General features: G+C 41.9%; 2 protein-coding genes across 3 annotated transcripts in view; both read left to right on the top strand.

Moving 5' to 3' along the window:
• The window catches only part of PDCD6IP (programmed cell death 6 interacting protein), a 50,480-nt gene extending 42,084 nt beyond the window's left edge, over positions 1-8,396 (top strand). For both annotated transcript variants that reach the window (XM_084618672.1, XM_084618671.1), the window contains exons 16-18: positions 4,506-4,641; positions 5,573-5,754; positions 7,756-8,396. In XM_084618672.1, the coding sequence (XP_084474798.1) occupies positions 4,506-4,641; positions 5,573-5,754; positions 7,756-7,921 (484 nt within the window). In that variant the 3' untranslated portion in view covers positions 7,922-8,396. The remainder of the gene's footprint in view (positions 1-4,505; positions 4,642-5,572; positions 5,755-7,755) is intronic.
• A 1,503-nt stretch (positions 8,397-9,899) lies between these two features.
• Positions 9,900-14,230, top strand: LOC311515633 (uncharacterized protein). Its single transcript, XM_084618862.1, has 2 exons — positions 9,900-11,063; positions 12,545-14,230. The coding sequence occupies exon 2, from the start codon at positions 12,864-12,866 to the stop codon at positions 13,812-13,814; it is 951 nt and encodes a 316-aa protein (XP_084474988.1). The 5' UTR covers positions 9,900-11,063; positions 12,545-12,863; the 3' UTR covers positions 13,815-14,230.
• Positions 14,231-14,496: the final 266 nt, after the last annotated feature.

The raw sequence follows: 14,496 nt of genomic DNA, 5'->3' as shown, positions 1-14,496 counted from the left end.
AGATAGCTTTTCTTAGCAGAGTTGTCTAAGACACGTAGCAGAATGTTAGCAGTGCAGAAACCCTCTGTTAACAACTGTCCTACGATGCATCTGTTCTTTGGTCTTTACAGTAAACAGGTCACTCGTTATTTTTCATAGTTGAGCTTTCTTGCCCAGACCCGATTCAAGGCCTTGTACCGTATGTTTATGCAAAGCACTTTCTGTATGTTTGTCACAGCTTGCTTTTCGCATGTAATCTACAAGAATGTTGCATGCGGTACAAAACATCAATCCGCCACTTTCATGAAATGTTCCATTTGGGTATTTTACTCCTTCTCTGCTTAGCAGTTTTGTTCATTTTGCTCCTCAGTGTACTTTAGCGTTGCCATTTTTTCTCTCACTCAACTAAAGCTCACGCATGTTGTCATAAATATAAAGGGAAGGGTAACCACCTTTCTGTATACATTGCTATAAAATCCCTCCTGGCCAGAGGCAAAGTCCTTTTACCTGTAAAGGGTTAAGAAGCTCAGGGTTAAGAAGCTCAGGTAACCTGGCTGGCACCTGACCCAAAATGACCAATGAGGGGACAAGATACTTTTAAATCTGGAGCGGGGGGGAAAGGCTTTTGTCTGTTTGTGTGGTACCTTTCCTGGGAACAGATCAAGGATGCAAGCCCTCCAACTTCTGTAAAGTTAGTAAGTAATCTAGCTAGAAAATGCATTAGGTTTTTTTGTTTTGGCTTGTGAAATTCGCTGTGCTGGAGGAAATGTGTATTCCTGGTTTTGTCTTTTTGTAACTTAGTTTTGCCTAGAGGGTTTCTCTATTTTGAATCTGACTGCCTGTAAGATTATCTTCCATTCTGATCTTAGAGTTCTTATCTTTTTTTTTTTTTGTTCTTCTAATAGTTTTTTGTTTTTTAAGAATCTGATTGGGTTTTTTGGGTCTTAAAAATCCGACTGGTCTGTGCTCACCTTGTTTATTCTCAAGCCTCCCCAGGAAAGGCGGTATAACGGCTTGTGGGGATATTTTGGGGAAATAGGAAATCCAAGTGGTCCTTTCCCTGATTGTTTTGTTTTTTTGTTTAAATCATTTGGTGGTGGCAGTGTTTTATCTAATCCAAGGGCAAAGACTTTATGCCTTGGGGAATTTTTAACCTAAGTTGGTAAAAATAAGTTTAGGGGGTCTTTCATGCGGGTCCCCACATCTGTACCCTAGAGTTCAGAGTGGGGAAGGAACCTTGACACATGTGCTCCTCATGATTTACTGCTCAGTTAAAAAAAACCTTATTGGATAAGCAACAACCAGGTCAGGCATTAGACTGTCTGGGATCCAGGGCAGAAACTAAGGAGTGCTCCTCCCCCCCCCCCCCCCAGGTTTGTATTAATGGAATTTTGAGGAAGTTTTAGAGGTCTCATAAAAATCACAGAATCCTTGACTGACTCTTTGCCTTAATCTCTCTCCTTCCGGTGAATAAGCTAGCATTGTCAAGTGCTTGAGACCCAAGTACCAGGGTGGACTGCCGTTTGATCTTGTGACAGTTATGTTATGTAGCTTAATCAAGCACACCATGAACAGTTGGCAACAGCACAGCTTTTCAGCCTTCATATGTAGGGTGACAGTATCATGCTGCAACAGTGCTATGTACATGGATAAGGCTAGTGCAGTAATATGCTTTTTGAGGGTCATAATCACTTGGCCTTTTTCTTGCTTAAGAAAGCTTATCAAAGCCACATATGTTCTATCTTTTTCTAACCAAATCATCTTATTCACCAAAGCATTGGTGAAGGCTGCTTGATACTGAAACTACTTGGGGAATGTATTACTTTAATCAATACACATGCCCTGTTAACACTTAATCCCCAAATCCTATCCTATCCTTTTTTTTAAGAAGTGCTTTATGTGGAAATTGTGCTTGTAAAGTAAATCTTAACATTTAATAGTGGAGTTTGCTTGCCTGCCCACACCATCAAGCCAACAAAGAGAAACCTAAAGTCTCTCTCTCCACTGTGGTATATTTGAGGTGAGGATTACCAAATTCCCTCTTAAGTCTGACAGTCTCACTTTCTCAGTGTACGGTTAAAGCTATAAAATTAGTGCAAACAAAATATTACCATTCTGTCAGTAGTTGGTTAGTGTCACTAGCATTGTTGTTGCTTGTACTAAGAATTGATCGCCATCAGAAAGTTGTAGTAGGACAGGGTAAGATGATCAGACTTTTCAGGATGTTTGTAGTACATCTCTACTAAAAACTCTTCTGCATTATGCAAAATCTAAATTCCTAGTTGTCAGTAAAACACCTATCACCACCACCCACCCCGCAAAATCCCCAGGTAGTTTCTTGTTTGGCATTGGAACCTTTGGAGCCATAATTTGACAGTTTTCATTTTCATGTTAATCAGGGTATAGGAGGAACATTAAAATGGATTTTACTTTTAGCACTGTAAGAACTTTGTAGTTTGAAAGGCTAGTTTTTAGTCTAAAATGGATTTTACTTTTAGCACTGTAAGAACTTTGTAGTTTGAAAGGCTAGTTTTTAGTCTTTAAATTGTTTTTAAGATGGCTAAAATATCCTAAATTCTTTTAAGCATAAAGTTAAGCTGCAGATGTGCAGGGCTTAACTTTAGAGAAGAAATGCTAGTTAGTTGTTGGATTTCTCCCCTAGAAATCCCTTCACCTAAGATGTTGCATTCTGTTTGTGACACTTTTGGGATGTGGTATTTAATAAATAGTAGTTCCACTGTCTGCAGCAAATTGAGTTTGGCTGTTCATATAACCTTTTTTTATAAAAACCCACCAAGACAGTATTGATCTCTTGTTCACAAGAGATCTCTCATTCCATTAACTCCAATGACAATTTTCTTTCTCACTTAACCAGCAAGACCAATAGTTGGCCAGTTTTATCTTTCTTCTGAGTTGACATTCATATTTGTTATAGTATGAAACTCTAGTTTATTATTAGCGAGATTGGAGAGAATGATACATTTTTCTTTTTCAGTTTTCTGTTTCAAAATGCCACGTACAAATTTCCAGCTGTGACACTTTTGGATTTTACCTAATTTAACATACTTTTATGTGAAGTAGACTTCCCTTAAATGTTAAATGGTTCCTAAAGTCTCTCAGTAGAATTGGCCAAATCTCAAATATTTAGCATTATCCCAACATCTTTGAATATGCTACATTTCTTAGAATACCTGACTTCAATCCCCAAATTTCTGGCTGGAATTCCCAGGAACTCTGATATCCTAAGAAAAGGGTAGTTGTTTGGTGTTTCTTTTAGTATGTTATAGTTTCTGAACTCTCTATGTATCTTTTTAAGATGCTTGCTTAGTAAAGTTTAACTCAAGAAATAGAGATTGCATGCTGAAGAACGTGAGAACAAGTGTTCTGAGAGCTGCGAGTTTCTGGCAGTTTGCATTATTCAAGTGTTTTCCCACTGCCCCAGTTTTCTTAGGGCTAGTTTACACAGGCAGTGCTTTAATGTGGCTTGTGTCGTCATGGCAGAGCGCTGTGGCAGGACTTTTTTTTTTTTTTTAAAGAAACGTCCACGAGGGGTGTAGCTACCCAGCACTGTCTGGATCTAGCTGCCAGCTGGTGCACTGTCTACACTGGCGCATTACAGCACTGAAACTTGCTGCGCTCAGAAGAGTTTTTTCCACACCCCTGAGCGAGAAAGGTGCAGTGCTGTAAATTACCAGTGTAGACAATGAACCTTGGACTGTTCATTTTAGTGCAGAAGATCATATCCATTGGAGTATCTAGCAGACTAACTTTTCCATTGTACCCTGAAACATGGTCGGTCTTGCCCTAAATTAAATAAAAATGTATGTCATCTGAAATTATTTGTCCTCTGTATGTGAAACAATCACTTTGCAGAGTAAAGAGCTTAAGATTTTTTTTATCAGTATGTCCTAGTCTCGAGGTACCTTTTGTAACCCAAGAGTACATCTACACTGGTAGAGAGATTCTCAGTAGCTTAGCTTGAACTAGTATGTTTAAAAATAGGAGTTTTGGACTTGGTGGGCTAGCTACCCAGTTTGGACGGAGGATGGTGGGGAGTGGTGGTGTCTGAGTTTGAGCAGCTAGCCTTAGCCACTGCTGCAATCCACACTGCTGTTTTTAATGAGCTAGCTTGAGCCAAGGTTGTGCGCGTCTGTCTGCCTGGGCTAGGAGATAGGCTGTAGACATACTTTCAGAGACTCTCAAAGTTGCTGAAACGTTCCTGATTTTTCTAGGAGTATATTTTTCCTAAAGCTTGGCTCACTTAATAAACTATATTCTGGGTGGATTTGGAGCTTGAGTAAGGGCCCGAAGAGGAAATAGCTGTGCAAGTTGTTAAAAGGATTGGCTGGAGGAAGGACTGAACAAGGTGAGATCATTCTCCAGTCAAAAGTGGGTCCAATATTAAGTGTTACGCTTTAAAATAAGATTGACACTGCCAGATCCTGAGTTGTCTTGCCTCAGGTTGTTAGTGAACAGAAATATAAAATCAGCTAAAATCTAAACTATACTTTTACTCTTTTTAACAGAGACTTACAACAAAGCATTGCTAGAGAACCCAGTGCTCCCTCTGTTCCTTCACAGCCTGCATACCAAACTGCAGCAGCTGGAGGAAGTAAACCTGCTGCATCAACTACTCCAACTCCAGCACCCAGAACCATGGTGGTAAGTAAAGGCTTGTGTTATATACAAGTTGATTACAGATAGGCCATGGTTTGTAACAGTATTTGATTATCAGAACTTTTGCATATCAGTCTCTCTAATGTATTGGGGTACAGTAGAACCTTAAAGATAGAAACACCAGTCATGGACTGCCCGATCAACTGGACACAAAATGAAACTGGAAGTAATCACTCAGGCAGCGCGCACACACGCTACTGTACTGTGCCTGAATTGCATCTAAAGGTAGGCACATCTGGGCCTGACCCCACCCTCAAATGCACGGGGCACCCACTCACAGCAAGACGCTGGGGCTGCTAACCCAAGGCAGCCAGAGCCAGCCAGCAGAGCAGAAGCAGCTGGGGTTTGCACTGGGTTCTCTCTCTCACCCCCCCCCCCCCCATTTTTACCCTTCCCCACACTGAGAGGGGGACACACTGTTCTCTCCCCCCCCCCCATTTCCCCTCCCACACACACACACAGCTCTGCAGGCCTGAATGGAGACAATCATGCATTCCAGGCCTGAGTAGGGAGCTCAGCTGCTGTTGAAACCTGGCCTGGAGTCTCAGCTGCTGGATCTGGAGCCTGAACTGCACTTTGTTCAGAGTTATGGACAACCTCCATTCCCGAGGTGTCTATAACTCTGAGGTTCTACTGTATTATATTTTAATATCTATTGCCAAATCAAGGAGGGGCGGGGGGGCCGGGAAAGCATTCAGGAAATGTCAGTGGTTGCAAGTAATAAGGTTTATAGTTAACTTTGTTTCCATTTTATCATCTTTCATTTTGTCTCAAACTTTCTAAAAAGTTTGAATTAAGCAATTATACAGCAACATAAATGTATAACATTGTGTAAAACCAAAAAAAAAATTATAGAATTGAACCTGGTGCTTGCCTTGAAAAACTTGGTCTAATTGATTTTTTTTTTTTTTTAAAGTCTAGTAAACCACAACCACCAGCACGCCCTCCACCACCAGTGATTTCTACAGCAAATACTCTCTCCCCTCCTGTATCAACAGCCACTGGAGCTACTGCTTCTCCAGTTGGTTCATCTGTAGCTAGCACTGGACCATCACAGGCACAGGGACCCCCTTACCCAACCTATCCAGGATACCCAGGGTAAACTATCAGAATGCTTAAGTACTTCATAGATAATCTAATTTACAACACCAAAAAATGCCTATTTTGTTAAATGTGAATTGAATTTAAATAAGCTGCTTTTAGTGGACACTGGGGTTTCCTTTTCTGTGTTAAGATCTGACATTTCTTCGATTTGTCATGTCTACAGTTCAGATACATGTTAGTATAGGACAGCAATTCTTAAACTGGTCTGTGGACTGCTGTGGGGTCCTTGCTTAACTGACTAGTCACAAAGTGCTTGCTCTCCTTGCTTCTAGTTCTTGCATCGTATTAAAGACTGCTAAAACATATAATGATTGCTAGAGCAATGTCATGTAGTTGCAAATGTGAGGACTCATGATGGTCTACGATGCTGCTTTAGACTTGATTAATGCACTTTTTGAGGGGGGAGATGGGAAGAGTTTGAAATGCTCTTGTAAAGGCTTATTTGAAGAAGCATTAATAGAATTTTACAGATCTCTCTTCCGTGTGCAATATTGGCTTCTTGTTCTATAATTAGTATTGGGTATTCATTTTTATATCTTATGTCCCTTCTCTCTTTAAGACTAGTAGCTATACTGTGGGAACCTCCTGAAATACCCTTACTTGATTTGAGTGCAGGATGGATAAATGTAGCTTATAGCCTTCAATTCTGTCCTCCTGACATGAGAGCTATGTAGTGAGTTTTGTATTGCTACATGCTAAGGGAAGATTCGTGAAGAAAAAATCATCTTTTCATTTAGCTCTTGCAAGTAGTACGTTTTGCATAAAAACTGAAGAATTGGTATTGCCACTCCCTTAATGACAGCACACTTATATAATTGGCAACACCCTACACTCTTAAAATCCCAGAGAGCCTCTTTTAAAAAACATAAATTTCTTTTAATTTTGCAATTGTATTTAGCTTTTTCAGATTCTATCTTGGCTTTCTGGTTGACATACAGTCTGCCTATAGAGTGCAGCATTAGCAGTTCTGGGTCAACTGTCAGGAAGAGTCTTTGTGATTCTGCTTCTTAAAGATGGCATGTGGCCTCTCTCAGGGTGGGGACTGAGTCTTGTTGGGGAGAACTGTGAAGACTCTAGCAAGAGCAGGAGGGAGCCTTTGATAGCTTGTTCTGGCACTCTGCAAAGCTGCCAGGAGAGCAAAGGGAAGGAGTCTTCATCATCCAAGAACCCCTTACTTTTCCTGTGGTCATCACCAGCAGTATATATATATGACCTCTTGTCAGCCTTTCCTCTGGTACCTGCTGCTATGTATGTCCTGTATATCCTCTAACTGCCCCAGACACAAATGTAAAAGGAAGAATGGAGAATTAAGTAGCAACTAGAGCCGACACTGGGGAGAAGAGGCTAGTAAGGGAATCCTATTCAAACATCTGGATGACCTCACGAGATGAGACTTTTTTCCCCTGCACCCTAGGAGCATAGCCAGAATTGGGAGTCATTTGTCAGCTGCAGCTCCTGCTAATGCCTGCCTATCTCCCTGTGGACTTTTCCCACTCCTGTCTCTCTTCCACCTTGTTGTAGCCAGTAGATCGAATGGGATATCTCCCTTTCCGAGGCAGACTCTCTTCCTATTAGTCACCTTTGTTGTTGCATTGAGTACTGCCCCTGATTGAACACAGTGCTATCCAGGCAGACCTTGTCTTAACCAGGTGAGTTGGCACAGTCTAAAAATACTTAATAAATACAATTATATTCAACATTGTTTCTAAGAAGGGGGGGGGGAGAATTGGTTTAGAGCAGGGTCCTGGTCTTCCTAGTTATGAAAAGCTGCTGTTTTTCTCCTTTTGCTGAATTTCACTTCAAGGTATTGTGCTGGTTTAATACATGCTTCCTAGAGGTTTATGTGCAGTAGTAAATGCTGTAAAGGGGGAAACAAGTTGCAACTGTCTGCCGTGGGTTCCTTGCCTTTTTAGCTTTCTCTCTCATGCTGCATCTTATTGCTACCTCAGTATTTAACTTGTAATTTTTGCAATTAATGGGTGCTGTTTTCCACAGGTATTGCCAGATGCCAATGCCAATGGGCTACAATCCTTACACCTATGGCCAGTATAATCTGCCATATGCACCACAAATGTATCAGAACCCTGGACAAGTACCATACCCAGGACCTCAGCAACCTGGATACCCTTACCCTCAACAGCCTTATTACCCACAGCAATAACATGTCTGCAAAGAAGTTCTGCTCGTTAAAAATGAGAGAAACTTGCAATAAGCATACTAAAACTTTAGCTCCAATTAATGTATCATACTCTACTGAATGCAGTCTATAGCTCCTGTCTGTTAAATACTCAAAGCTGTATTCCAGTTTCTGACTGCACTAAACCTCTTGAGAGATTTGCTGCTGCTGCAGTCCAAACACTAGGCCCGATGTGATCAGAATTAAATTACAGCATAATTCAACTGTAACTGCACTTGAACTAAACCAAAATGTTTCTTTACAAAAATCTTCATTTCAATAGTAATGGGAATATTTGAACAGTGCGTGCATTGGGTGTGATGTATTTTACAGAACTACATGGGGTTTCCTTCTATATTCTGTTGGTTTGTATCTCTTTTTGGTTTTGAGTTTAGTTACCAAGTTGCTATTTTGTCTAATCAAGGCCTTGTAAATCATATAAGTAAATAAAAAATAAATGAGGTAAGAATAGTTTAAAATTTGTTAAACATTTTGCTATTCTCATTACTATAAAAAAGATGTTTTGTGTGACTGTTGTGAATTTGTCCTTTGACTTCTGCTGGTCTACGAAACTGAAGCAGCTGTTCCATAGTTAAGATTGCAACTGAGTTTCCATTTATTCCACCTGCTAATCGGCAAACCAAGGAACAACCAGCTCAGCATTGGTTAGACTAAGTCTAGTAGAATCTGTCTACCAAACATGAAGTGAAATTGGCAAGGGATTTGAGTTAGGACACACTCAAAATAGTTGTTTAAGATACTTTTTGATTGAAGTTTTTGCCACTTCATGGCCTCCTCACTTCCCTCCTGCCCCCTCCACCCCTAAACCTCCAGAAAGTCAGGAGAGCTAGCTGCTCACTGCATTCACCTATTCAAGGTCAGGGGCATGGGCATAGGACCAAAGATGGGCTGATCAGAATCAACTTCTCAAAACAAGATAGTCAATGTTTCATGGCTCATCTACTCCAGGCTTAAAATAGGGATCTGATGACTACTGTACTCATCTTCCATATTTTATAAAAAGACTCTACCATTTACATTTTGAGGTCTCTCAGCAAAGAAAAAGGCTAAACAGTTCCCTATGGGAGCTTGTCATCAATGCAGTTTTTGTGGAAAAACTTCGTAAATTAAGACATCTTAAAAATAAGAATGGTCACCACAGATTATTTTTATAACACTTGTTTTAGCATGAGAAAAGAGGAGACTTTTTTAAAAAGTGAGCTTGCTTGACAGTCCTCAATTCCCTGCTGAGCTGCATTCTTCTTCAGTCCTTTACTCCCTCTCGAGGTTCTCCAGCCATCTGCACCTGGAATGATCTTCCCAAGGGGCAAGTGTAAATCTATAGTAATGTGCTGTTCTTGGCTCATGGTTTTGGGTTAGGGAATATTCCTGTAGAGCTTGGCCTACTTGCAGTGTTCTCACCTACCCGTCTAAAGCCACATAACTGAGACCTGAGAGGCTTCTGTAGGCTTTGAAGCAAGGCGGGAACACACAAGGGAAGCAGCACTCTCCGTTTCCTTCCCCAGCAATGATATATGTAGGCTTACATTTCATTTTGTATGAGGAAGTTGATTGTGGTTCATGGTTTTTGTGAAACATCTATTAACCATGTCTTTGGGACAGCCTGCATTTCTAGAGGTATGTTTGATAAGGGATTGGATAATCTGTATTGTTGTTTAGTCCACAGTATGACAGTATCCTGCAATAGTGCCATGGCTCAACTTATTTTAGATTTTCTGAACTGCCTCACACAATGTATCCCTTCTAATGCAGATCTTTCTATTGCCACTTTTTATAACTTACCACTTTTTCAAATTAAATATCTGATATAAACACATGATTAAAATATTAAGGCATGTTTTAATTAAAACCTTATTGCCTTTGAGAGTACCAGTCACCATGCCATCTGAGTGCAAACATCTTAAATCTTTCCTAAACTTTTTTTTTTCTGAGTAAATTATATGCCGGGGTGACCAAACCGTGAGCCACATGTGGCTCTTCTACAGTTAGTGTGGCATGCTGCGCCCTCCTACATTCCTCACCCCCATTCTCCACCTACCAGACAGGCAGGGGGGAGGCATCTCAGGGCTTCTGCCAGGGAGGACTGATGCCTGCTGAGAGTGGGAGGACACAATTTAAAAGTTCGTTCCCTTTCCTCCACCTTGCAACACAATGAGTCATGTCTCCCTCTTAACCTCAGCGGCCCCTCCCTGCAGCTCCCAAGCGTTCTCTCTGGGTAGAGAAGCAGTGGCAAACAGCTGGAAGCTGCAGTGAGGGGCTACTGCTTTAGCTCCATGGGGAGAGGCAGCAGCAAAAGCAGTGGCTCTTCCTCCAGCTCTCAACTGTTTGCAGTTTCCTTTCCCCATGGCTGCAGCTCCTAGCTTACCAGCTCCAGCAGTGGCTGTGCAGGGAGGGGCCTTAGTTGCACCATGTGACCAAGCAGGACTAGCAAACCCTGGCAAAAATCTGCAGGGGGAGGGGCATGAGAGCCACATGTCCTGCCCCCATGTATCACCTCTGGCTTCTGCCCCATGGGGAGGGGGGTCTTGGAAATAGGCACTGACTCCGTGCGTGCTTGGGGGCTCAAGCACCCACTGAAAACAGTAGAGGATGGTCAGCATACACAAACCACGGGGAGGTGGCAGGAGCATGTACATGACACACAGTGAAACTAGAAGGTGGAAAGGATCCACCAGCAAAAACAAAAATCAGTGCCTGTGGTCTTGGGCTTCAGCAGGAACAGGGCTGAAGCCCTGGCAGGCACGCCCCAGCTCTTGAACTTCTGAAGATTGCCATATGTGGCTCAGAGGGTTACTAAGTTTGGCCACCCCTGTTATATGCATGTATGCTTCCCCCCCCACCCCGTGCTCACGCGCTTGCTCTCTCTCTCTCTCTCTCTCTCCCTGCAAGGTTCATATATTGTGTGCAAACGCTCCCACTATGCTGCATCAAGGAATCTGGGCAAAGCCAATCAGCAACCACTAAGATGTCTGAACACCAATGCAAAGAGCCTGGATAACAAAAAGGGTGAATTAAAATGAGTGGTGCAGGAAGTGAAACCAGATGTTACAGAGATAACAAAAACATGGTGGAATAGCAGTCATGACTAGAGTACAGGTATTGAAGGGTATGTGCTGTTCAGGAAAGAAATAAAGGTAAAGGTTGGGGAATAGTGTTGTATATTAATGACTAGGTAGAGTAAAAAAATTAGAAGTGACAGAATGGATAAAATGGAATCTGTTTTACTGAGGGGGATGAAAGGTAACGGTTCCACTAGAAAAATGCTTTGGGGTTGCCTACAGAACCCCAGGATCTGATTTCGAGAGAGACTAATGAAATAAATACTATGGGGAATTGTGTGATTATGGGAGACTTTAATTTTCCATATATAGATTGGAGAACAAATGACTGGTACAAAAAGTGGAAGTGTGCTAATAAAATTTGCAGATGACAAAATTGGGAGGTATTGCCAATACAGAAGAGGACAGGAATATCATACAAGAAGATTTGAATTACCTTGAAAATTGGAGTAATAGAAATGGGATGAAATGTAATAGTTAAGGGCATGCATTTAGGGACTCACAACAAGAATTTTTACTATAAACTGGGGACGTATCATTTGGAAGCAACAGAGGAAAAAGAGCTAGGTGTATTGGTTGATCATGAGATGCCTATGAGCTGCCAATGTGATGTGGCCATGAAAAAGGCTGATACAGTCGTAGGACGTATGAGGTGAAGTATTTTCATTAGAGAGAGGGCACAAGAACAAATGAATACAAACTGGCCATCAACAAGTTTAGGCTAGAAATTAGACATCTATCCATCAAAGGAGTGAAGTTCTGGAACAGCCTTCCAAGGGGTGTAGTGGGGGTAAAAAACCTAACTTGTTTCAAAACTGAACTTGATAAGTTTATGGAGGGAATGGTATGATACTGTCTACAATGGCACATGGTCTGTTCCATGACTGCTATTAGCAAATATCTCTCGCTGCTGGAAATGGGACGCTAGATGGGGAGGACTTTGAGTTACTTCACCTTTCCCAGGTATCTGGCTGGTGGGTCTGACCTACATGCTCAGGGTCTAACTGATCACCATATTTGGGGTTGGGAAGGAATTTTCCCCCAGGTCGGATTGGCTGGGACCCCTTTGGGTTTTTTGCCTTCCTCTGCAGCATGGGGAACAGGCAACTTGCTGGTTTGAACTAGAGTAAATGGTGGATTCTCTGTAACTTGAAGTCTTTACATCAGGATTTGAGGACTTTAGTAATTCAGTCAGAGGTTATGAGCCTATTGCAGGAGTGGGTGGGCGAGGAGGTTCTGTGGCCTGAAATGTGCAGGAGGTCAGACTAGATGATCATGATGGTCACTTCTGGCCTTAAAATCTATGAGTCTGTCTAGAAAATCTGAATTTCTGTGTCCTTTTTGCCTAGCTGTTACCAAGGGAAAGTGTAAAAGTTAAATGTGAATTGGGTTTCAACTACAGGAAGCACCACTTGCAGATGCTCAGACGCTGATGGGCAACAGGAAAAGTAGAATATAAGTGAAAATCACACTTCCCACACACCTGAGTTTAAGATGGGCGCTTTGTGTTTTTTCTCCACAAACACAGTTGAATGGAGAGGAACATGATTCCTGAATTTAGTTTTTCTAATGAATATACAGTATAAGGCGAAAGGGAGGGCAATGTCTCATATCTGGTTGGCACAGGCTCTTTATAGACCAGAAAAAAGTAGAGTAGATAACTGCATTTTTAAACCAACAATTAGGGCCTAATCCTGGTTCCACTAGAAAATAATGGTTGATTTCACATTTGGGGACAATGTATACCTTCAGATCAGCGGCACTGCTATGGGTACCCGCATGGCCCCACAGTATGCCAACATTTTTATGGCTGATTTAGAACACCGCTTCCTCAGCTCTCGTCCCTAATGCCCCTACTCTACTTGCGCTATATTGATGACATCTTCATCATCTGGACCCATGGAAAAGAAGCCCTTGAGGAATTCCACCATGATTTCAACAATTTCCATCCCACCATCAACCTCAGCCTGGACCAGTCCACACAAGAGATCCACTTCCTGGAGACTATGGTGCTAATAAGCGATGGTCACATAAACACCACCCTATACCGGAAACCTACTGACCGCTATTCCTACCTACATGCCTCCAGCTTTCACCCTGACCACACCACACGATCCATCGTCTACAGCCAAGCTCTACGATACAACCGCATTTGCTCCAACCCCTCAGACAGAGACAAACACCTACAAGATCTCTGTCAAGCATTCTTACAACTACAATACCCACCTGCTGAAGTGAAGAAACAGATTGACAGAGCCAGAAGAGTACCCAGAAGTCACCTACTACAGGACAGGCCCAACAAAGAAAATAACAGAACACCACTAGCCGTCACCTTCAGCCCCCAACTAAAACCTCTCCAACTCATCATCAAGGATCTACAACCTATGCTGAAGGACGACCCATCGCTCTCACAAATCTTGGGAGACAGGCCAGTCCTTGCCTACAGACAGCCCCCCAACCTGAAGCAAATACTCACCAGCAACCACACAGCATACAACAGAACAACTAACCCAGGAACCTATCCTTGCAACAAAGCCCGTTGCCAATTGTGTCCACATATCTATTCAGGGGACACCATCATAGGGCCTAATCACATCAGCCACACTATCAGAGGCTCGTTCACCTGCACATCTACCAATGTGATATATGCCATCATGTGCCAGCAATGCCCCTCTGCCATGTACGTTGGTCAAACTGGACAGTCTCTACGTAAAAGAATAAATGGACACAAATCAGATGGCAAGAATTTTAACATTCATAAACCAGTCGGAGAACACTTCAATCTCTCTGGTCACTAAATTAGGATTTCTGACCTAAAAGTGGCTATTCTTCTTCTACAAAAAAACTTCAAAAACAGACTCCAACGAGAGACTGCTGAATTGGAATTAATTTGCAAATTGGATACAATTAACTTAGGCTTGAATAGAGACTGGGAGTGGTTGAGTCATTACACAAAGTAAAACTATTTCCCCTTGTTATCCCCCCCCACACTGTTCCTCAGATATTCTTGTTAACTGCTGGAAATGGCCCATCTTGATTATCACTACAAAGGTTTCCCCCCCACTTCTGCTGGTAATAGCTCATCTTAAGTGATCACTCTCCTTACAGTGTGCATGATAAACACCCATTTTTTCATGTTCTGTGTGTATATAAATATCCTCACTGTATTTTCCACAGTATGCATCCGATGAAGTGAGCTGTAGCTCACGAAAGCTCATGCTCAAATAAATTGGTTAGTCTCTAAGGTGCCACTTGTACGCCTTTTCTTGTTGGTTAAATGTTACTTTGCTCCGGTGTAGTTTATTTAAAAAACAACAACAACCCAATACTTTTATCATCTGTACTTGTGCGTCAGCCTAGAGCTACTTTGTTGCAGTTCAAAGTGGTTGATTTGGAATATCCCCTCAGCTATTTTGTGAAGTACTTCTCTCTTATAAATCCAGTAAGGCCCTTTTATTGCTAGTAGAAATGTCCTATCAA

Source organism: Lepidochelys olivacea (assembly GCF_965140295.1).
Source record: "Lepidochelys olivacea isolate rLepOli2 genome assembly, chromosome: 2".
Taxonomy (NCBI): domain Eukaryota; kingdom Metazoa; phylum Chordata; order Testudines; family Cheloniidae; genus Lepidochelys; species Lepidochelys olivacea.
This window is presented reverse-complemented; position numbering and strand designations above follow the sequence as displayed.

Coding starts and splice junctions, on each gene's coding strand:
- LOC311515633 (XM_084618862.1), top strand. CDS start 12,864: ATGCCCCTACTCTACTTGCGCTATATTGATGACATCTTCATCATCTGG.